Raw genomic sequence first — 18,910 nt, forward strand, 5'->3', positions numbered from 1 at the left:
TTAAGTTTCGATATGAAATCACAATTAAGTTATACTACTGGCCATAGTTAAATAAATTATTTAGAACTAATTGATTAAAAGGCGGACAGTGATGAGCTTATCAAAGCTCAACGGTTACAATTTCATTAATATACGTCGACTCATTTGCATCAGTCGTTTTATTAAACAGGATGAAATTCTATTTACGTTAGATCGTTGGCAATTTAATACAGTTACGTATGAACACATTGGATCGTTTTAAAAATAAATAGTTTTATAATTCTAACACTTTGGAGTTAGTAGTATTATTTTAAGAATAGTGGTAGTACACTAGTACTATACTAATACTAGTATCTTGTTAGGTTGGAACCACCGATCGATATGCTTTTATTGGGTATTATTACTATACTAAAAGATGATAAATTATTGAACAAATTGTCAACGTATACATTGCAACAAAGATAAACGATAAATTAGCACCTAATAATTAAGTCAATCGTACAAATTAACCTGCCCTAGATATGCAGTCACATATTTTGATCAAATGGTTAATTTTCTTAAAAAGGAGTGTTGACACCCATAAAATAAGACCCTAAAAATATCGTTTTGTTTTGTTTCTTTCGGTAATTAGAGAAACTGAGTGAATTCTTCAACAACAAAACAAAGTTTAATACTTATTTACACTACATTAATTACATCATTGTTTTTTGAAATTCCGGGTTATGAATTATGATGCACTATAATGTCAATCAAAATTTGTATATATAGAAGAAGAAAAAAAATTTTGTTATTGAAAGGAAACGGCTATTTCTAAAGACAATAACACATTGTTCTTTGAAAAAACGAGGGTGGTAACCACTATCAATAATTAAATTACTCGATTATTGATCGGAATACTCATTACACATATATATATTATACATGAATGCTAAGTATTTCGTAAGACCGAACGAAGATATGGTTCTGCAATAACAGCTAGGGATCTTTGAATATATAAACATGCAGACAGAGTATCCGATGATTATTATATCACTATCTCTTAACAAAACCTACGCGTTTTTAAGACCCCCAAACGAGTTGACTCAGGCAAATAATCGCACACAATATCATAGTTTTCATACACAAAAATATAGTAATATTATTTAAAGAATGGACCTACGTACCTCATCCTCATTCATCGTCAACACACTTATACTATATAAAACCACTTAACCTAAAGTTTTTTATCCACATAAAAATTCCCAATGGAATCTCCAATACTCTTTCTCATCACACTATCATTCTTTTTCCAATCACTTCTCCTCGTTTCTTCTCAAACTTTGTCCAACTCTTCAACAATCTGTAAAACGACTCCGGATCCAAAATACTGCAAATCCGTTTTCCCACATAGCCAAGGCAATGTCCAACAATACGGCCGCTTCTCTATCCGCAAATCGCTATCGCAATCGCGAAAATTCATACGCACGGTCGATAAATACATCAAACGCAACGCTCATCTATCTCAACCAGCCGTTATCAGAGCTCTCCAAGACTGCCGTTTTCTCGCCGGTCTAACGATGGATTATCTCTTGACGTCGTTTGAAACCGTTAACGACACGTCGGCGAGATCCTCCTTCAAAACGCTGCCGTTTTCGAGAGCCGACGACATCCAGACTCTTCTCTCCGCGGCGTTGACTAACGAGCAGACGTGTCTCGAGGGACTCACCACCGCCGCTTCTTCTTCCGCCACGTGGACCGTAAGGAACGGTGTCGCTTTGCCTCTCGTTAATGACACGAAGCTCTTAGGCGTCTCGCTCGCTCTCTTCACCAAAGGATGGGTTCCTAAGAAGAAGAAACGGGCCGGGTTTGCTTGGGCCCATCCGAGATCCGGATCATCCACTCACACTAAGCCGGCCAGTCTGTTCCGTAACGGAGCTCTACCGTTGAAGATGACGGAGAAAACGAAAGCCGTTTACGAGTCGCTCAGCAGGAGAAAACTCGCGGACGACGGCGACGGAGACGACGGAAGCATGGTTTTGATAAGCGATATCGTCACCGTGAACCAAGACGGAACCGGGAACTTCACCAACATCACGGCGGCTATAGCGTCGGCGCCAAACAACACCGACGGAAGCGCCGGTTTCTTCTTGATCTACGTGACGGCTGGAATATACGAAGAGTACGTTTCCATCGCGAAGAACAAAAGGTACATGATGATGATCGGCGACGGAATCAATCAAACGGTGGTCACCGGTAACAGAAGCGTCGTCGACGGTTGGACCACTTTCAACTCCGCCACATTTGGTACGTCACACAATCACATGTTATGAATCATAGTGTCTCGAGATCTTAAAATTAAATTTCCAATGATATTTAATACTAAATCGAGTACGTGAATATAGTTGCCTTTAATTATTGCATTTTCAACTATAGGTCAAAAAAATTAGAATTTAAAGCGGTGAAATAGGGGACAAGATGCATTAATAATACTGAGTGTGTACTTATGTTTATTTTAAAAAAAAGTAGATAGTTGGATGATGCAGCCATTAAATAAAATGATATTTTGGATACAATCGATAATAACAAATCGTGCACATGACTTTTTTTATGTATTTCAGCTGTGACAGCACCGAACTTCGTCGCGGTGAACATCACATTCCGAAACACTGCCGGACCAGAGAAACACCAGGCTGTTGCGTTACGGAGCGGTGCAGATTTCTCAATCTTCTATAGTTGTAGTTTCGAGGCTTATCAAGATACGCTCTACACGCATTCTTTAAGACAGTTCTATAGAGAATGCGATGTCTATGGAACGGTCGATTTCATATTCGGAAACGCGGCAGTTGTGTTTCAGAACTGTAATCTATACCCGAGAAAACCAATGCCAAACCAGTTCAACGCCATCACTGCGCAAGGCCGGTCTGATCCGAATCAAAACACCGGTACGTCAATCCAAAACTGTACGATAAAACCCGCGGATGATCTTGTTTCGAGTAACTATACGGTTAAAACGTATTTGGGTCGACCGTGGAAAGAGTATTCAAGGACGGTTTACATGCAATCGTACATAGACGGGTTCGTTGAACCGGTTGGTTGGAGAGAGTGGAACGGCGATTTCGCTTTAAGTACATTGTACTATGCTGAGTATAACAATACCGGACCGGGTTCAAACACTACAAACCGGGTTACTTGGCCTGGTTATCACGTGATTAATTCGACTGATGCAGCTAATTTCACGATCACCGGTCTATTCCTTGAAGATGATTGGATTTGGAAGACCGGTGTGCCGTACACCAGCGGTTTAATTTCTTAGTAATTTTGTGATTCGCTCTTAATTTATTACTCTTTTATTATTTAATTTAAAGAAATTGTTTTATTTTTATTGTAAGTGTTATAAGCCGAAAACCAAGCTCAATGCGAAGGAAATGTATAGCTTGGTTATGTAACCGTAAACATTTTTTGCAACACAAAATACGAATTTAATTAAATTGTTTAGCATGACAACGACGTCGTTTGTTCAGACTATAACACGTGACCACTAGAAACATCATATCTCGGCCGTTCATTTCCCCATTCATGGTCAGATCACAACGTCCCTGAACCTAACTACTTGTATCTAAACAGTAAACACACAAAGACTTCCCAAAACCAGCTGGCAACTACTACTATAATTAACAGATTCAAAACAAGTTTAACGATTAGATCAGACACAAATCCAAAACTAAATGATAGAGATTTAAAGTAACTAAGTGAACACAAAAAATGTCCATTTTGATCTTCTCCATCCTCATTCTCTCTACTTTTTTATCCGTCTCCGGCCAAAAAAAGCCAAGTGTTTACGAGGTTCTCCAAAACTACACCTTACCACGAGGAATACTACCAGAAGGCGTCCGGGACTACCAGCTAAACCGAAAAACCGGGGTATTCAAAGTTCATTTCAATAGCACGTGTCAGTTTCCTATAGAGTCGTACAAGGTCAAATACAAATCCACAATCTCCGGCATCATATCAAGAGGACGGGTCATGAGGCTGATGGGCGTAAGCGTCAAAGTGCTTTTCTTTTGGCTCAACATCTCCGAGGTGTCTCGTGACGGCGACGACGTCGAGTTCTCCGTTGGTGCTGCTTCTGAGGAGTTCTCGGCCAAGTATTTCGTGGACAGTCCACAGTGTGGTTGTGGGTATAATCGTTATAATGGGCCCGTATCTTCCTCTTGAAGCCCCATGGGTCTTAAAACTGTTATGAATAAATAAAATAAACATAGGCCTCGAAGCTAATATGCATAACAAATTAATAAACTACAAACTGTTGTTTTAAAAAAAAAAAATCATGTTTCAGTAAAATAAAAACTTTGTTAATTCACCTTTTTATCGAGTATTCAATTTCTTTATATTTTAGTTTGTGTTATATGAGTTGTAAAATAATTGATTAGGTTTTGTTGGTTAAGAAATTTTGTGTTTGTTTATTTTGTTAACAAAATGACAAGAAATACTTTTGTTATTATTTTATACTTGCAAAAAACCCAAATTCCAAAAGAACAACACCTCATGTGCTCAAGTGATGACGTGTCCAGTAGTTAGGTGAAACGGTGTCGTGTAGATGGTCGCATGATATGCTGAGAATGAGATAGCTACAAAAGTCTCTCACGTCTTTCCCAGAGAAAGTGACGGGAAACGAAATCTAACCGGGATAATAAACCTAAAACCTAAATCACTGTTTTGGAACTCCTAAAGATTCGTAATTTTGGGTTTCATCGACATGTCCCTTCTTCCGATTTCGATCGTCTCGTTCCTTTTCTTTCTCTGCCTTCATTCGCCATTCATCGCCGCCGCTACAGATGACGATTTGCCGACGGCGTATTCTGTCCTCCAAAGCTACAACTTTCCCGTCGGAATCCTTCCTAAAGGAGTCGTATCATATGATCTAGATGAATCCACTGGCAAATTTCACGCGTATTTCAACAAATCGTGCAGTTTCGCTCTTCAAGGCTCGTACCAGTTGGATTACAAATCTACAATCTCTGGCTACATATCGGAGAACAAGCTCACCAAGCTTACCGGCGTGAAGGTCAAAGTCTTGTTCTTGTGGCTTAACATCGTTGAGGTTGTCAGGAACGGTGACGAACTGGAGTTCTCCGTAGGGATTACATCGGCGAACTTTGCGATCGATGAGTTTTACGAGTCGCCGCAGTGTGGATGCGGGTTTGATTGTAATTCGATTAAGGAGAATTTGGGAAGAAACCCTTTTGTTTCTTCCGTTTAAAGGTTAAGACTTTTTGGTTCTTTTTTTCTCCAATCATTGAATTTGTCTGCGTTCTTTGTTTTCAGTCAATGCTTTGTTTGTATCTCTTGTTAGGATCCAACCGATGAATTGTATTTATGAACCGATCTGGAATAAAAGGGTGGAGGCATTTATATATATAATTGGCACACATTGAGACAATTTCGTTTTGGCTGATCAATGGTTTGTGTGTGTTGCATCCTACGAATGTGTTAGATCTTTGATCCTTGGTGTCAGATAAAATCATGGCGGTGGGTTCTTTGGAAGTTGATTGTAGCCTAGTGATGATAAATTTGTACCCCACATTCTTGGGTTCGACCAACACCTCGTCAACGTTTTAGCTTTACTTCAATAGAAGATGGTTTTGAGATCATTGGGTTTTTGAACTCTAGCACTCCATGATATCTGTGTTAGTTTGTGATTAGATTTAGTTTTGTTTGAATCATGGCTCGAGATTCTTTGCTCACAGACATGGTCTTATCTTTCTCATCAAAGACTTGACAAAACTAAAGTGGACAATATCCTCCACTGGAATCAAACTTGGACATGAACACAACTTTAAATGTAAAACTAGGTTACAATGGGTGGAAAATCTTTTGTGTAAGCTCAACTTCCGGTTGTTGGTAACAGTATATTAGACGAAGTAGGAAGATAGTTTCTCCCTTCTTCTTCTTGTTTTTTTTTTTGTTCCCGTGTCATGTTTGTATCTCATAAGGAGAGACAGTTTTGAATCGTTGTACATATTAACATTCAGCCAGTGTTCAAGAAAGCGGTCTAGGCAGCCACCTAGGCGCTAGACGCTCATCAGACGCCTAAATGACCGCCTAACCCGCTTAAAATTGCATACATTTTATTTTAATATTTATTTTTGATTTTTAAATTACATATAATTAAATTAATATGTTTTATATCTATATACGTAATTATAAACATTTATAGGTTGTTAATATAACTTAAATAAATGTATTTTTCTTACCGTTGTTTATAAATTTTTAATTTTTATAACATATATTTTAATATAATTATATATATATATAATGTTTTATGTTGTAAACGTCTAAACCGTCTAAAAACCGTCTAGGCCCCGACTAAGCGTTCTAGGCGCTAGGCGTTGGGTCACCGCCCAGATATCGCCTAGCGCTTTCTTGAACACTGCATTCAGCTGATCTCAGTTGAACCAGATCATGGGGTTGACTTGGATAACAGAGAGATTCGACTTTTGGGGTCTGCATTCGGGTTCAGAACAGGTCTAATTGTCTAAACTTTTGGTTTATGGTTTATGCTTTATGCTTTATGCTTTGACCCATATGCAATAACCGGTTTTGGTATACGGTTTCTGGCCAACTTTACATGACCAATCCAGCTGGCAGCTGAAATGTCTTTTTAACACCAATCCAACTTTAATTGTGTGAATGAATGGTAGTTCTAATGAAACTTTTTCAAATACTTACTTGCATACACGACATAAAATAAAGAACTGTATAATTAAACCCCCAAAAAGTACTAGGAATGGTCCTTGACTTTGGGACTCTATTTTTTTCCATGTATGTTTGATACTTTGATGATTCTTTCGAATTTGAGAATGGGCAAACATGTATTTGCTTATATCAAACAAAGATCTAGATTGTGCTGAAAGAAAAGAAAAAAAACCGATATTTAGCTTAAGAAGTGTCAATTTAGTTAAGAACGTGAGGCTACAAACTTTTCTTATGTCTTGTTTTTTTTGCATGTTGGCCTTTGGGATTTAGTATGAGCCACTTCTTCTCAAATCCAAACCATTAACACGGAAGTTATGTGGTCTTCATACCCTAAAGCTAAATTTCTGAGGCTCACAAGTGAAGAGCTTCGCGGCTTCTTGTTTTTCTGTTGCTTGTATTAAACTTTACTTATATTTCTATGATCAACATTTTCCCTACTACAACATGGCTTGCCACGTGGTTGCACTGTCTATGGCTTGGATTTGTTAGTGTGAGAAAAACAACTATTACTGAATTAACGATTGTTCATAGAGACTCCTTGTTCATACATCATTTCACGTTCGTATTTTGAAGCTTATTTGTCAATACCATATTTAAAAAACTAATTATTAGAGAAAATATGGTCAAAACGGATATTAAAGTTTCCTAATCTTGACATATTGTTCGTGGCGCTATTACTCGAAGATGGTAATAGACGTTTTGAAATAGGTCATAGGTGTACCATATATAAGATTTTGTGATTCTAACGTTTTTTACCAAGCACATGATTTTGTTATGTATGTTTGAGTTGAGTAAATACGTTTGTTAGTGTGTTCGCACCTCTACAAAAGTTTATATACCTTATTCAATGTACGATACCATTTTATACCAACTAGATTTTGTTAGTGTATTTTCTTTTGGTTGACTTTGAGTCATAGTAACCTTTTCTTGTTTTTTTTTATTTAAGTTTTCTTACCATAGTAAAACTTCGTACATGGAATTTGGAAGCCTTTTAAAGTTTCATAAATTAATGATATAGATAAAAAGTATCAATTATACGATACGATTATTACACAAATAGCAACGGAATAAATTTGGGTTCACCGCAAAAGATCATAACCTATTTTTCCTTAATCTCCTCATTAAAACTGAGGATTAATAATCAAAATATAAACGGTTTTAAAATTTAATTATTGCTTGTTGTTCAAGAGAACAGCTCGTAGCTCAGCCGGGTCGATCTCTTCAGAAACGGTTTCTGGTCTGTAATAACCGGTTTTAGGGTCTGGAACCCATGGCGCCTTCTCGCTTGAGGCTTCCACAACTTTGTTCTTCATCACGGCAGAAGAAGCGTTTTCACCGCTCGAAACGCTCACCTCTGACGTTGTTTTGGCTACGGTGGCGAACCCTCGTCTGAATAGATCCCAAGAAACGTCATCGTTTCGTTAAAGGCGAGTAGTGAAAACAGAGCAATACCAATACATACGTTGGAGAAAAAGAGTTCTTACCTGAAAACTGCGTTTGAGAGCTTTTTGGAAACGAAGACAGAGAGGATCTTAGCGTTGGAGAGAGAACGAGCCATTGTGTGGTTTAAGGGTTTAACGAGATTTGAAGGGGGGGGGGGGGGGGGGGGAAACAGAGAACAAAAGTGAGGTTTCTCAGGTTCTTGTTCGAAGCCGCAGAAGAAGAAGAGATATTAACGAGATCTAAGAAACTTGGTTCTCCTCTCTGCTCTTAACTGATGTCAAGCTGCTTTGTAGGATGATAAGGAAGAGAGAAGAGAGGAGGGTTTTTATAGAGGAAGAAGAGCTGAGAGGCTGCGCCAATTTAGGCTTTCCCCCAAAGTTAATGTTTTTCGTTTTTATTTTTTTTTTCTGTTTAGTTTTTATTTTTTTTAAAATTAATTGGGTTTAGGGTTTTATAGTTGTAACTTGTGATTAAACTTGTTATATTACGTTATTATATCCATTAATTTGAATGTAATTATAATGAACTAATCTAATGAGAAACAAAAAAACTGAACTATAATTTTGACCCAATACCAACAACTTATTTAGCCTTTTAACTTTTACACTGATTTTTGCAACAAAAAATATATAAATAAAATTAGCATATGTATATATTCATAATGGTGAAAAGAAATAAATGTTATTCGCATAAGATCAAAAAAAATAATAAATGCAGATATTTCTTACTCCTAAGTTTAGTCGCCACCACTCAATTCTGCCGAACCAACACGGCCCCAAAAAAAGAGTCGGCCATTCCATTAGTCACTCTTTTCGTTCAGAAATTTCAAAAATGAATTTAGTCAATCTTAACCATCAATTCATTCCCAAATACACCAATGCCACACATAAAGAATTGGTAGGAATAAATAACTAATATAGACTAATTGTAATTAAAAAGGAACGAAGAAGGTCGAGCTTAATCCTCTTCGTCACTAGCTGGCTCGTCGTCAATACTAAAGTAACGTACCTCATAAACATTTTTGTCTTTGTTAGAGGCAATCACACGGAGCCAATCACGGAGATTGTACTTTTGCAAATACTTCTTCGTTAGATACTTCAAGTATCTGATCCAAACAAAACATGTTTTATGCATTTCAAAACACATATTCCATAATTTTGCAAGTGAAGAGCAATTTTGGGTTTATGAAAGCGTGAGAAAGAAGAAAAGAGAAGTGTACCGTTTAGAGAAGTTGGAATCTGCGTTAACGGTGATCTTTCCCTTTTCTCGGATAATGGAAACGGAGTTACCAAGAGCACCGGCTTTACCTCCGACCTTGATACGTTCCTGAAGAAACTTCTCAAGCGTGGCGATCTCCATGATCGTATCATCAACTGGTTTAGAGCAGTCAATCACGAACGCTACTCCTTTCTTCTTAGCACCAGCTCCACTGGACTTCACCGCTACTCCTCGCGTCATATTCCTACAGAGATTGAATCAAAACGAAACCCTCACTTAAAAGGATGAAATTCTTCCCGCGGCGAGGTTTTAGGGATGGAATATATATAAACGACCCACAAGAGTACCCTAGGGTTTAGTTTACTCTTAGCCCAATGGACTCCAAGCCCAATCCTTGGGCTAATAATAACTTGCCTAATCTCGGTTTGATCCGGGATGACCGGTTCGTAAACCGTATACCTTAAATCTGATAAATATTTACTACTTTATGGTTCGTATTGAAACAAACGAGTATCTTTACAAAATCACATTACAATTTGTTGCTTCCCTGGAGTAGTTCCTCAGCATTTAAAAGGTGTGGAGGAAACTACATTAACCTTAGTTTATTCTCTTAGAATACAAAATTATGAATACAACATCTATATACAACTTATCAAGGCTTTGCTGATTTCGCTTTGCAGACTCCAAAGTAGTTTTCATCTCACTCTGGTTTGACATCCCTCACCTGAAGAAGCGCCATTGTTTTGATCAAATCTATGAGGTTGAAGATGAAGTAAAGAAATGTCATGAGTCATGAAATCAACAGCTTTGTTGTAATCATTCCTTCTGCCTCGGCGGCATCTATAGTGAGATTTTTTGTCAGAGAACTTTTTCTCGCCATCACAAATCTCCTTGCTTGATTCTGTATCTGCTTAACAAACAACCAAAATATCAAATTCATATTTCTCAGAGCAAAGACATACCATCTCAATTCTCAAAGCAAAGACTTCCAAACACAAACCAACACTAGTTAGTGGTCTAACAAGTTTGTGGCTTGGTTTCGCAACTAAATAACTTGAAAGTAAGTATCTTTGGCTGAAACATATACTTGAGAGGACTGTCGGAAATGGGCATATAGACAAATGTACCCTATCTAACCCTTTTCTATTACACGATTCAAAGTTATTCACTCCAGTCTCAAGATTCGAATCAAAAGATGCAAATCAGTTATATTGCGAGCTCAAAAGCCAACACCCACTGTCAAATAAGATTAGACTTATCTTTTCTCTTTGGATAAAGGTTCCAACTTCAGACTCTATAGGATCCAATCAAAATCTTCAAAGTCGATCACTGATTAAAAATAGAAGGAATAGAGAGTGGTTTAGATTATTATACCTCCCCAAAACAAGGGCTTAGAGTCTTCTTCTTCCTCATCAAACTCATCACCATAACCGATTTCAGCATCCCCTCTATAACCAGGTTCGCTCCCGTAACCGGATTCGTTACCCATTGATTCAACAACCCCAATCCCAATCCCAAACCCTAATCCGAATCCACCTTCCTTTTCTCCAAAATCTCGATCTCTCCGCGAATTACGCGCCGCCTCACTCACATCGGAGGACCAATTCGCTTCACAGAACAGCTCTCCACTAGAATCAGTAGTACCACCAACAGCGAATTGAAATTCAGAGCAAGTGGTCACTTGAGCATTCACAGAGCAGCACCGAAGAGTCCCGCTCCGATCACTACTTCGACCAGAAACCGATCTCGACCCACGACGACGCCGTTTTCTCTCCACTGGCCTGAAACCTCCTCTCGTGTAACTCGATTTCACTCCACTGTTGTCCACGTCTGCTATCGAGAGGCGGCTAAAAGCTTCGATGGAGAAAGCGGTGGATCGGTCGGAGAGACAAGGGCGTTTGGGAGTGGAGTGAGAGTCATACGTTTTGTGTGGCGGCTCTGTTGTTGAATCCAGGGTTTTGGGAACAGCGGTGGTTTGAAACGGCCGCCATGAGAGAAGATGTAAGGTGCAAGACTCCACGGAGCTTTGTGACAATTCCAGATGTTTTGGAGACATATATACACATAAAGGCTTTAAGAACTTTTTTTTTTTCTTCTGATCAACGGAGAGATAACAGTATTACTAACCGCCAAAACCCTGATCGTGTGAAAAAAGATCGGATCTTTCAAACGCTTAAAACATAAAGCTGTAAGATTTTGTAAGAGAGAGACAGAGAGAGAGGATAGTGAATGTTAAAGTTGCTCCCTTTTTTTTTTGGACAAAATTAAAGTTGCTCCCTTTGTTTTTGGATTTTGATTGAATTGTTTTCTACTATTTTCAACAACGTCACTGCACGTGACGCACGTGACCCGCTCTGTTCACTGGTTGTATCACTATTAGTAGTATTATTAAACCTATCCGCTACCTCTGAAACCCTAATTCCCAAATTTAGGAGGCTGCGATCTCAAAATCGACCAAAAGGTGAAATATCTCCACCCCTTCTCTGCTTCGGATTTTCTCACTTAGGTTTTGTGTCTTGTCCGAATCTTGTCTTGAAGTTGTGTGTTTTGATTTGGTATAGGAAGAATGAGCAGCCGTTCGAGTAGAACTGTGTATGTCGGAAACCTTCCTGGAGATATCCGCGAGAGAGAGGTTGAAGATTTGTTCAGTAAGGTAAAGTTTCGGTCTTTACGTTATGAACCTTTGTTTTGTGGAGGAAGTCTCCGTAACATTTGCTCTCCCATTGTTGTTGCAGTATGGACCAGTTGTTCAAATTGATTTGAAGGTCCCGCCAAGGCCTCCTGGCTATGCCTTCGTTGAGGTCAGCTCACCTTTATTCTTACAACAACATGTTTTACTTTTTCTTTGGGATGATTCGATTATTGATGCTTGAATCTGCTTCTACAACCTGTCTAGTTTGATGATGCTCGGGATGCTGAAGATGCTATTCATGGTCGGGATGGCTATGACTTTGATGGCCATCGCTTACGGGTTAGTTATCTATCATATTGAAGAAATTGTTTACCTTCGAGCAATTTCAGATTGGTTTTCAATCTAACTTAAGTCAATGTTGGCTTTTTTTAGGTGGAACTAGCTCATGGTGGGAGGCGTTCAACAGATGATTCTCGGGGTAGTTTCAATGGTGGTGGCCGTGGTGGTGGTCGTGGCCGCGGTGATGGCCGTGGTGATGGTGGTAGTCGTGGGCCATCTAGGAGATCAGAGTTTCGTGGTAAGTACCAAGTAGTTATTTAACTAGCATTATTTTGTCCACACTTGTAGAAAGAATCTCTAATTTGATTTTGTTTCCATCATAGTTCTGGTGACAGGCTTGCCTTCATCGGCTTCTTGGCAAGATCTCAAGGTGAGTACACCCTGCTGGATAAACTTTTTATTTTACCTTATATCTTCAAAGGTTTCTGAATTCCAACACGTATCACTCTTCCTGTAGGATCACATGCGCAAAGGAGGGGATGTTTGTTTCTCACAAGTGTACCGTGATGGTAGAGGTAAGTGTGCTCATCTGATCTTGTGCCTCTAAATCGAGTTGAAAGATTTAAATCTTAGACAATCTTGTTTTGTAGGTACCACTGGAGTTGTGGATTACACCTGCTATGAGGACATGAAGTATGCGGTGAGATATTTAACCTGTGTCTGTTCTGTGGTTGAGACTTTGTTATAGTAAATCCTATATCACTAATGAGTTCCTACTCTTCAATTTCCCCAGGTGAAAAAGCTCGATGACACAGAGTTTCGAAACGCGTTTTCTCATGGATATGTTCGGGTTCGTTGGAGCTGTGTTTCCTGTAAATTTTGGATCTTTTCATTTTTGCGTTTTAAATTCAGTTTTTCCCTATCTATTTAGGTTAGAGAATATGGTTCGAGGAAGGATTCTAGGAGCCCTAGCCGGGGAAGATCCTATTCTAGGAGTCGTAGTCGCAGCCGCAGCCGTGGGCGGAGCTTGAGCCGAAGCAGGAGCAGGAGCAGGAGCAGGAGTCCAAAGGCAAAGTCTTCACGTAGGTCGCCTGCAAAATCTACCTCAAGATCTCCTGGCCCCCGCTCAAAGTCAAGGTCTTTGTCTCCAAGAAGGTAATGAAATTATACTTTTTTTTCAAAATGCATCAGGTAGCATTTCTTAGTCAGTAGATTTTCCTGTGAAGTTAAGAAAAATCTGATTTGAAAAGTCATTGTTGATGACTCCAAAGTTCTTGTTGATTGAGCATATGATGTTTTGAGACGGTAGCCATTATTGAGCTTTGCGAGATTTACGTTGCATTTTTTTAGTCTGCTCTTTGCTTTCCTGAGTAGAATATGGTTTTGTTTCATAGATATGGATTTACATACAATCGACTAGAAAATGGAAATTAATATCATCTGGATGGAAATTCTTGGTTGTTCACAAGTATTTCGACTCAGAGGTATGGGAAACTTTGGATTAGAGGCTTCGCTCTATCTGGCTTTCTTATGTAGTATTCACTAATTTCCGTTGCTGCTAGATGGATCACAATAATTCCGTCCATGGCACATTTTGCTACAAATTGTTTTGCCACATGCTTTTGAAAAATCTCCTTTGTTTTACCTAAGTAGCAGTGTCGATTGGTTTAAGTTACGTCTTTCTTTGTTGCAAATTCTTGATCTCTGTAAGATAAAAGAGGCATCAAGGACCTTGGTGAACGTTACCAAACAGAATGATATGTTTGAATTATTGAATCTTGGTTTGTTTGCTTGGACTGTTGCAGATCTCGTTCAAGATCAAGATCTCCCCTACCTCCTGTGAGTAACAAGATCCAAATCTTGACCCTCTTTAATGATGACATTATGTTTGGTTTTACATTGTTTGTAATCTTAATAATAGCTTTCTGTATCGCAGGTTCAGAAGGAAGCAAGCAAAAGCCCCAGCAAGCCAAGCCCTGCCAAGAGCCCTATCAACAACACTAGGAGTCCATCGAGGTACAGTTTCTCTCTTAGAAATGAACATTGCTAATCTAGTTTTGATGACTAGTGCGTAAATCTAAACCTGAGCTCTTGTTTGCAGGTAATATATGAGGTAATCAGGTGAAGAAACAGAGAAGAGAATCACCTTCTTGCTTGGGGGAAAAAATTCTGTTTTTCTTTTTGAAGTGGATCATATCTTAACGCTTATTAGTGAGTGACTGAAGAAAGATGAGACAAGTTTTGGAAATGCTGTTTCGTAATTGCCATTATACATATTCAGGATCCATTACTTTGGGGAATGATGTTTTTATTGAAGATATCCTCTATTTTTCTTCTTCTGATTTATCCTTTGTTATATAATTTAGCAACGACGTCTTGTTTAGACCCAATCCGGGGCCGGTAAGATTCTAGTAACATGTGGTTCCAAACAAAAGAGACTAAAACGAAGAAAACTAACAAAAGCTCTTTTAAGCCACACACATCATGTCTGCAACGTATCTTCTTTTTATTGGACTTTTTGCACTTAATTTCTTCATCAAACTTGTCAAACGGACTGGACTCACTGTAGAAACAGAGTCCAGACAATGAAATTTCGTGTTTGAACCAAATTTCTCAACTCTAAAAAGATATACATCACATGTGTTCACCGTTCATTATTGTACTTGCTTGCTAAAAGTTTTTGCTCTGTTTGGTGACAGACCAGAGAGAGAGAGAGATGAAACTGTTGAACAATAGTCTCACGGTCCTTCCTCTGTTGGCTTTGGCTTTTACCGCAGTCTCGTCCGTCCAATACGGCAGAAATGACTTCCCACCAGACTTTGTCTTTGGGTCTGGCACATCAGCTTATCAGGTTCTTTATACCTTTTACTGAATTTATGCTGAGATTTTTACATTACATTTTCACCTTCATGCTCGCATTATAAACGATAAGATAAAACAGTGTTTTGTCCATATGATTTACAACAGGTGGAAGGAGCTGCTAACGAAGATGGGAGAACTCCTAGCATTTGGGATGTTTTTGCTCATGCCGGTTTGGTTTCTTTGCTTGATCATAGTTTAACAAACTGAATGGTTTCTTTGCTTGATCATAGTTTCATTGTAGGACACTCGGGAGTAGCAGCTGCAGATGTTGCGTGTGACCAATATCACAAATACAAGGTCCCTGATTTTTATCATCTATAGTAATTATTATTACATATCTCTCTGTGTGCGTTCCGTGTGACAGATGGAAACTTGATATAGTAAATCTCTGCATCGATTGACCAATTCAGGCATTAACATTGCTTGATGTTTGCAGGAAGATGTGAAGCTCATGGCAGACATAGGATTGGAGGCTTATAAATTTTCCATATCATGGTCAAGGCTTTTACCAAGTATGGTTGTCCGCATATTGATTGAGAATTTAATCGAAGCATTCTCAATATGAAAGCTTTACGCAGTTGGATTTATTTCAGGTGGAAGAGGACCAGTCAATCCCAAGGGGCTACAATACTACAACAATCTTATAGATGAATTGATCACTCATGGTTAAATTTTGTACCCTGAGCCTTTTTAATTAGCTATAAAGAAATACCAAAGAAATCTTCTTGGATCAGCTTTTAATGTTGTGGATCCTGGTGATTTGGCTAAGCAGGAATCCAGCCACACGTTACATTGCACCACTTTGATCTTCCACAGGCCCTAGAAGATGAATATGGAGGTTGGCTCAGCCAAGAAAGCGTGTATGATTCTTCTCCGTTCATCTAATTTATTCTTTTTGATTAGTAATATTAAACTGATTACATAAATCTTCTTGTAATGATTGTAGGAGAGACTTCACAGCTTATGCAAATACTTGCTTCAAGGAGTTTGGAGATAGAGTGTCACACTGGACTACTATAAATGAGGTCAATGTGTTTGCCCTTGGAGGGTATGACGCCGGTATAACACCGCCTGCTCGATGCTCTCCTCCATTTGGACTTAATTGTTCCAATGGAAACTCTTCCATTGAACCTTACATTGCCGTACACAATATTTTGCTAGCACATGCTTCTGCTACAAACTTATACAAGAAACAGTACAAGCTTCTTCTTCTCTCTGTTTTTTTTTTCTCTCTTCCTGTCTCTCATATGCATTGCATTGTCTTTAGCTCAGCTAGTATCTCCTCTTCATTCATTACACAGGACAAGCAGCATGGATCAGTAGGCATTAGCGTATACACATACGGTGTTGTCCCTTTAACTAACTCTGTAGAGGATAAGCAGGCAACAGCTAGAGTGAATGACTTCTATATTGGTTGGTAAGTCTAAAGAATCCAGTTCAAGGATGTTACATGTTCTATATTTTGATTTGTTGAGTCTCTCTTGATTCGGTTATTGTAAGGATTTTACATCCGCTGGTGTTTGGTGATTATCCTGAGACGATGAAGACCAACGTTGGGTCTCGATTGCCAGCTTTTACAAAGGAGGAGTCAGAACAGATTAAGGGCGCGTTCGATTTCGTAGGAGTGATAAATTACATGACAATTTACGTCAAGGACAACTCTTCCTCTCTGAAACCAAATCTCCAGGATTTCATCACAGACATGGCTGCGGAACTGACGCGTAAGTTACATAGATACTGTCTGAAATATTAAAGCTAAAAATCTGGCTCACTCTGGTTTCTCCAATTTGTGGTTGCAGTGTTTAGAAACACATCATTCGAGAATGAGGTTTTTATGTAGTTATAAGTTTCATATGTGATCACTTAAAGGAGACAAGATAAGTGTGTGATGATTTTACTTTTTTCAGCATGCAAACACACCATGGAGTCTGCAACAAATACTTTTGTATATCAAAGAATCTTATAAAAACCCTCCGGTCTATATCTTAGAGAATGGTCTCTCTCTCTCTCTCTCTCTCTATTTGTCTCTCAGATTTTAGTTTGCTTCTTCATGTGTCTGAATCGCTCTTTCTCTCTCTCTCTGGTGATTGATTTTTTATTGACAGGTCAGGTGACTCCTCACAACTCATCACTTGAGGACACAACGAGGATTAAGTATCTGAGCTCATACATTGAAGCAGTGCTTCATTCACTCAGGTAACAGTAAAAATTAAAGTAGGACAAGTCTCATTCAATGATTGTGCTGGCCAGTATGGTTCTAAGTATAAAGATCTCATTGCAGGAAAGGATCGAACGTAAAAGGGTATTTTCAGTGGTCGTTGATGGATGTGTTTGAGCTATTTGGTGGGTACGAGAAGAGCTATGGATTGTATTACGTGGACTTCAAGGATCCTAATCTTAAGAGGACCCCTAAACTCTCTGCTCACTGGTACTCTTCCTTCCTCACGGGAACACTGCACCAGCCATCGCATGCTTCATCTTGATCATAGTTTTTACAATAAATCTCTCTCTAAAAATTGGTGTTGGTATATTGTTACAATTTCTCTTTGATTGAAGGTGATCCACTAGTCCAATAATATTCGAAGTTCAGTGGTCATGATAATTCTGTATTCATTCTACACTCCATCCATATATTCGGATTAACATTTAAAGCTGGATTTAGCGTGTTTGACCTAGATTTATAATATTGCGTACGAAGCAAGACATGACACTTTCGTATAAAAGCCATACTTAATATATTCCTCAAGTGTCGTCGTTTGCATTTCAATCACGCAAGAGACGATTGTCAAATACTAAAGGCATCAATTTTATTTACTTGATTATATTACACATTGTACGTATATGAGTTGGAATTTACGAAATGATTGTATGCCAATGTTACTAACCGTGCAATACGAAAATCTTTGACTAAATTGTAATTAATTTTGTTTTACCTTTTGAAAACTTCAATCGCACTGGCCACTGGGGCTAGAAATGATCACAACCAGTCGAATTGAATAAAACAGATGACCACTTGAGCAGACAAACGAATGGTGTGCCACTTTAAAATGTTGTCGATATATTTTGATATCCCAACAGTAAATAATGAATAGAAGCGTTCAAACCTACCAGATGAAAAATAATGACATTATATGTCTATCACATTACCTCATTATAAAGTAAAATACAATTCATACAGCTTTCAACTAAATTATTTAAAAAAGAAAAAAAACTGCTAGGGTTTAGTACATGCATCACTATTTTACACCATTGAAATAAAGATAAAGTAGATTAAGGCTATGAATGGCAATAGGTTTTTTTATTGGTTTTTAGTTTTTGAAAATTTGGTTTTTGGTTTTTGCAGTATATTTTAAAATTAATAAACCAAAAAATCAAAACTAAAACATTACCTTGAATATAAAAGTTTTCCACAAAAACCTCAAATTATGGTTTTTAGTTTCTCTTTGAAAATTGGAAAAATTACTCAAAAAGTAGTTTTCCTAAATTTTAGGAAATCCAATTTTTAAAAATCTTGAATGGTAAGAAAATAGATTTTCAAACAATCAAAAACCAAAATTCACCTAAAAACTAGTAACCATTCAAGGTCTAAAGAAAGTTTCTAGTTAAATTTCCTAGCATCTTCTTTGAAACTTTTGAAAAGCAAATTGAAAGAGCTATACATACCTCTAATGTTTTTTTTTTTTTTTTTTTGTGTGTAAGATAAAAAAGAATCACATTCTCGGAGGAATGAAACTACGTAGAGTTCACTTATGAAACGTAAAA

At 38.1% G+C, this 18,910-nt stretch overlaps 8 protein-coding genes across 10 annotated transcripts; 5 read left to right on the top strand and 3 right to left on the bottom strand.

Annotated features, from left to right (window-relative positions):
* Positions 1–1,096: 1,096 nt before the first annotated feature.
* On the top strand, positions 1,097–3,448 carry LOC104760099 (putative pectinesterase/pectinesterase inhibitor 7). Its single transcript, XM_010482948.3, has 2 exons — positions 1,097–2,262; positions 2,577–3,448. Exons 1-2 carry the CDS (start codon positions 1,224–1,226, stop codon positions 3,269–3,271), a joined length of 1,734 nt encoding a protein of 577 aa, XP_010481250.1. The 5' UTR covers positions 1,097–1,223; the 3' UTR covers positions 3,272–3,448.
* A 207-nt stretch (positions 3,449–3,655) lies between these two features.
* LOC104760100 (uncharacterized protein At5g01610-like) lies at positions 3,656–4,410 on the top strand. The gene has a single exon (XM_010482949.3). It carries the CDS (start codon positions 3,721–3,723, stop codon positions 4,171–4,173), a length of 453 nt encoding a protein of 150 aa, XP_010481251.2. The 5' UTR covers positions 3,656–3,720; the 3' UTR covers positions 4,174–4,410.
* A 182-nt stretch (positions 4,411–4,592) lies between these two features.
* On the top strand, positions 4,593–5,379 carry LOC104760101 (uncharacterized protein At5g01610). The gene is made up of 2 exons (XM_010482950.3): positions 4,593–5,220; positions 5,312–5,379. The coding sequence occupies exon 1, from the start codon at positions 4,715–4,717 to the stop codon at positions 5,216–5,218; it is 504 nt and encodes a 167-aa protein (XP_010481252.1). The 5' UTR covers positions 4,593–4,714; the 3' UTR covers positions 5,219–5,220; positions 5,312–5,379.
* A 2,314-nt stretch (positions 5,380–7,693) lies between these two features.
* LOC104760103 (late embryogenis abundant protein 2-like) lies at positions 7,694–8,523 on the bottom strand. Its single transcript, XM_087507650.1, has 2 exons — positions 8,199–8,523; positions 7,694–8,103 (listed from the first exon to the last, which is right to left on the bottom strand). The coding sequence occupies exons 1-2, from the start codon at positions 8,270–8,272 to the stop codon at positions 7,884–7,886; spliced, it is 294 nt and encodes a 97-aa protein (XP_087363776.1). The 5' UTR covers positions 8,273–8,523; the 3' UTR covers positions 7,694–7,883.
* Positions 8,524–8,860: 337 nt separating this feature from the next.
* On the bottom strand, positions 8,861–9,653 carry LOC147946464 (large ribosomal subunit protein eL22x-like). The gene is made up of 2 exons (XM_087507653.1): positions 9,377–9,653; positions 8,861–9,262 (listed from the first exon to the last, which is right to left on the bottom strand). The coding sequence occupies exons 1-2, from the start codon at positions 9,613–9,615 to the stop codon at positions 9,115–9,117; spliced, it is 387 nt and encodes a 128-aa protein (XP_087363779.1). The 5' UTR covers positions 9,616–9,653; the 3' UTR covers positions 8,861–9,114.
* A 189-nt stretch (positions 9,654–9,842) lies between these two features.
* Positions 9,843–11,578, bottom strand: LOC147946465 (uncharacterized). Of its 2 annotated transcripts, none has more exons than XM_087507652.1 (2): positions 10,750–11,578; positions 9,843–10,282 (listed from the first exon to the last, which is right to left on the bottom strand). In XM_087507652.1, exons 1-2 carry the CDS (start codon positions 11,429–11,431, stop codon positions 10,071–10,073), a joined length of 894 nt encoding a protein of 297 aa, XP_087363778.1. In that variant the 5' UTR covers positions 11,432–11,578; the 3' UTR covers positions 9,843–10,070. The 2 variants fall into 2 exon arrangements, with proteins under 2 accessions (XP_087363778.1, XP_087363777.1); XM_087507651.1 differs by having other exon boundaries at positions 9,843–10,285; positions 10,750–11,566.
* A 71-nt stretch (positions 11,579–11,649) lies between these two features.
* LOC104760105 (serine/arginine-rich-splicing factor SR34) lies at positions 11,650–14,628 on the top strand. 2 transcript variants are annotated; one of them, XM_010482953.3, is made up of 13 exons: positions 11,650–11,836; positions 11,937–12,028; positions 12,111–12,176; positions 12,272–12,346; positions 12,440–12,584; positions 12,670–12,716; positions 12,804–12,861; positions 12,937–12,986; positions 13,080–13,136; positions 13,218–13,441; positions 14,092–14,125; positions 14,208–14,302; positions 14,388–14,628. In XM_010482953.3, exons 2-13 carry the CDS (start codon positions 11,942–11,944, stop codon positions 14,389–14,391), a joined length of 942 nt encoding a protein of 313 aa, XP_010481255.1. In that variant the 5' UTR covers positions 11,650–11,836; positions 11,937–11,941; the 3' UTR covers positions 14,392–14,628. The 2 variants fall into 2 exon arrangements, with proteins under 2 accessions (XP_010481255.1, XP_010481258.1); XM_010482956.3 differs by having other exon boundaries at positions 14,223–14,302.
* Positions 14,629–14,776: 148 nt separating this feature from the next.
* LOC104760107 (beta-glucosidase 11) lies at positions 14,777–17,805 on the top strand. The gene is made up of 12 exons (XM_010482958.3): positions 14,777–15,137; positions 15,254–15,317; positions 15,390–15,445; positions 15,585–15,660; positions 15,742–15,813; positions 15,921–16,008; positions 16,095–16,565; positions 16,649–16,869; positions 16,948–16,976; positions 17,056–17,143; positions 17,254–17,344; positions 17,430–17,805. The coding sequence occupies exons 1-12, from the start codon at positions 15,003–15,005 to the stop codon at positions 17,629–17,631; spliced, it is 1,593 nt and encodes a 530-aa protein (XP_010481260.2). The 5' UTR covers positions 14,777–15,002; the 3' UTR covers positions 17,632–17,805.
* The last annotated feature ends 1,105 nt before the right edge of the window (positions 17,806–18,910 follow it).

This window comes from Camelina sativa, chromosome 3, assembly GCF_030686135.1.
Source record: "Camelina sativa cultivar CO46 ecotype springtype chromosome 3, ASM3068613v1".
NCBI classification, from domain to species: domain Eukaryota; kingdom Viridiplantae; phylum Streptophyta; class Magnoliopsida; order Brassicales; family Brassicaceae; genus Camelina; species Camelina sativa.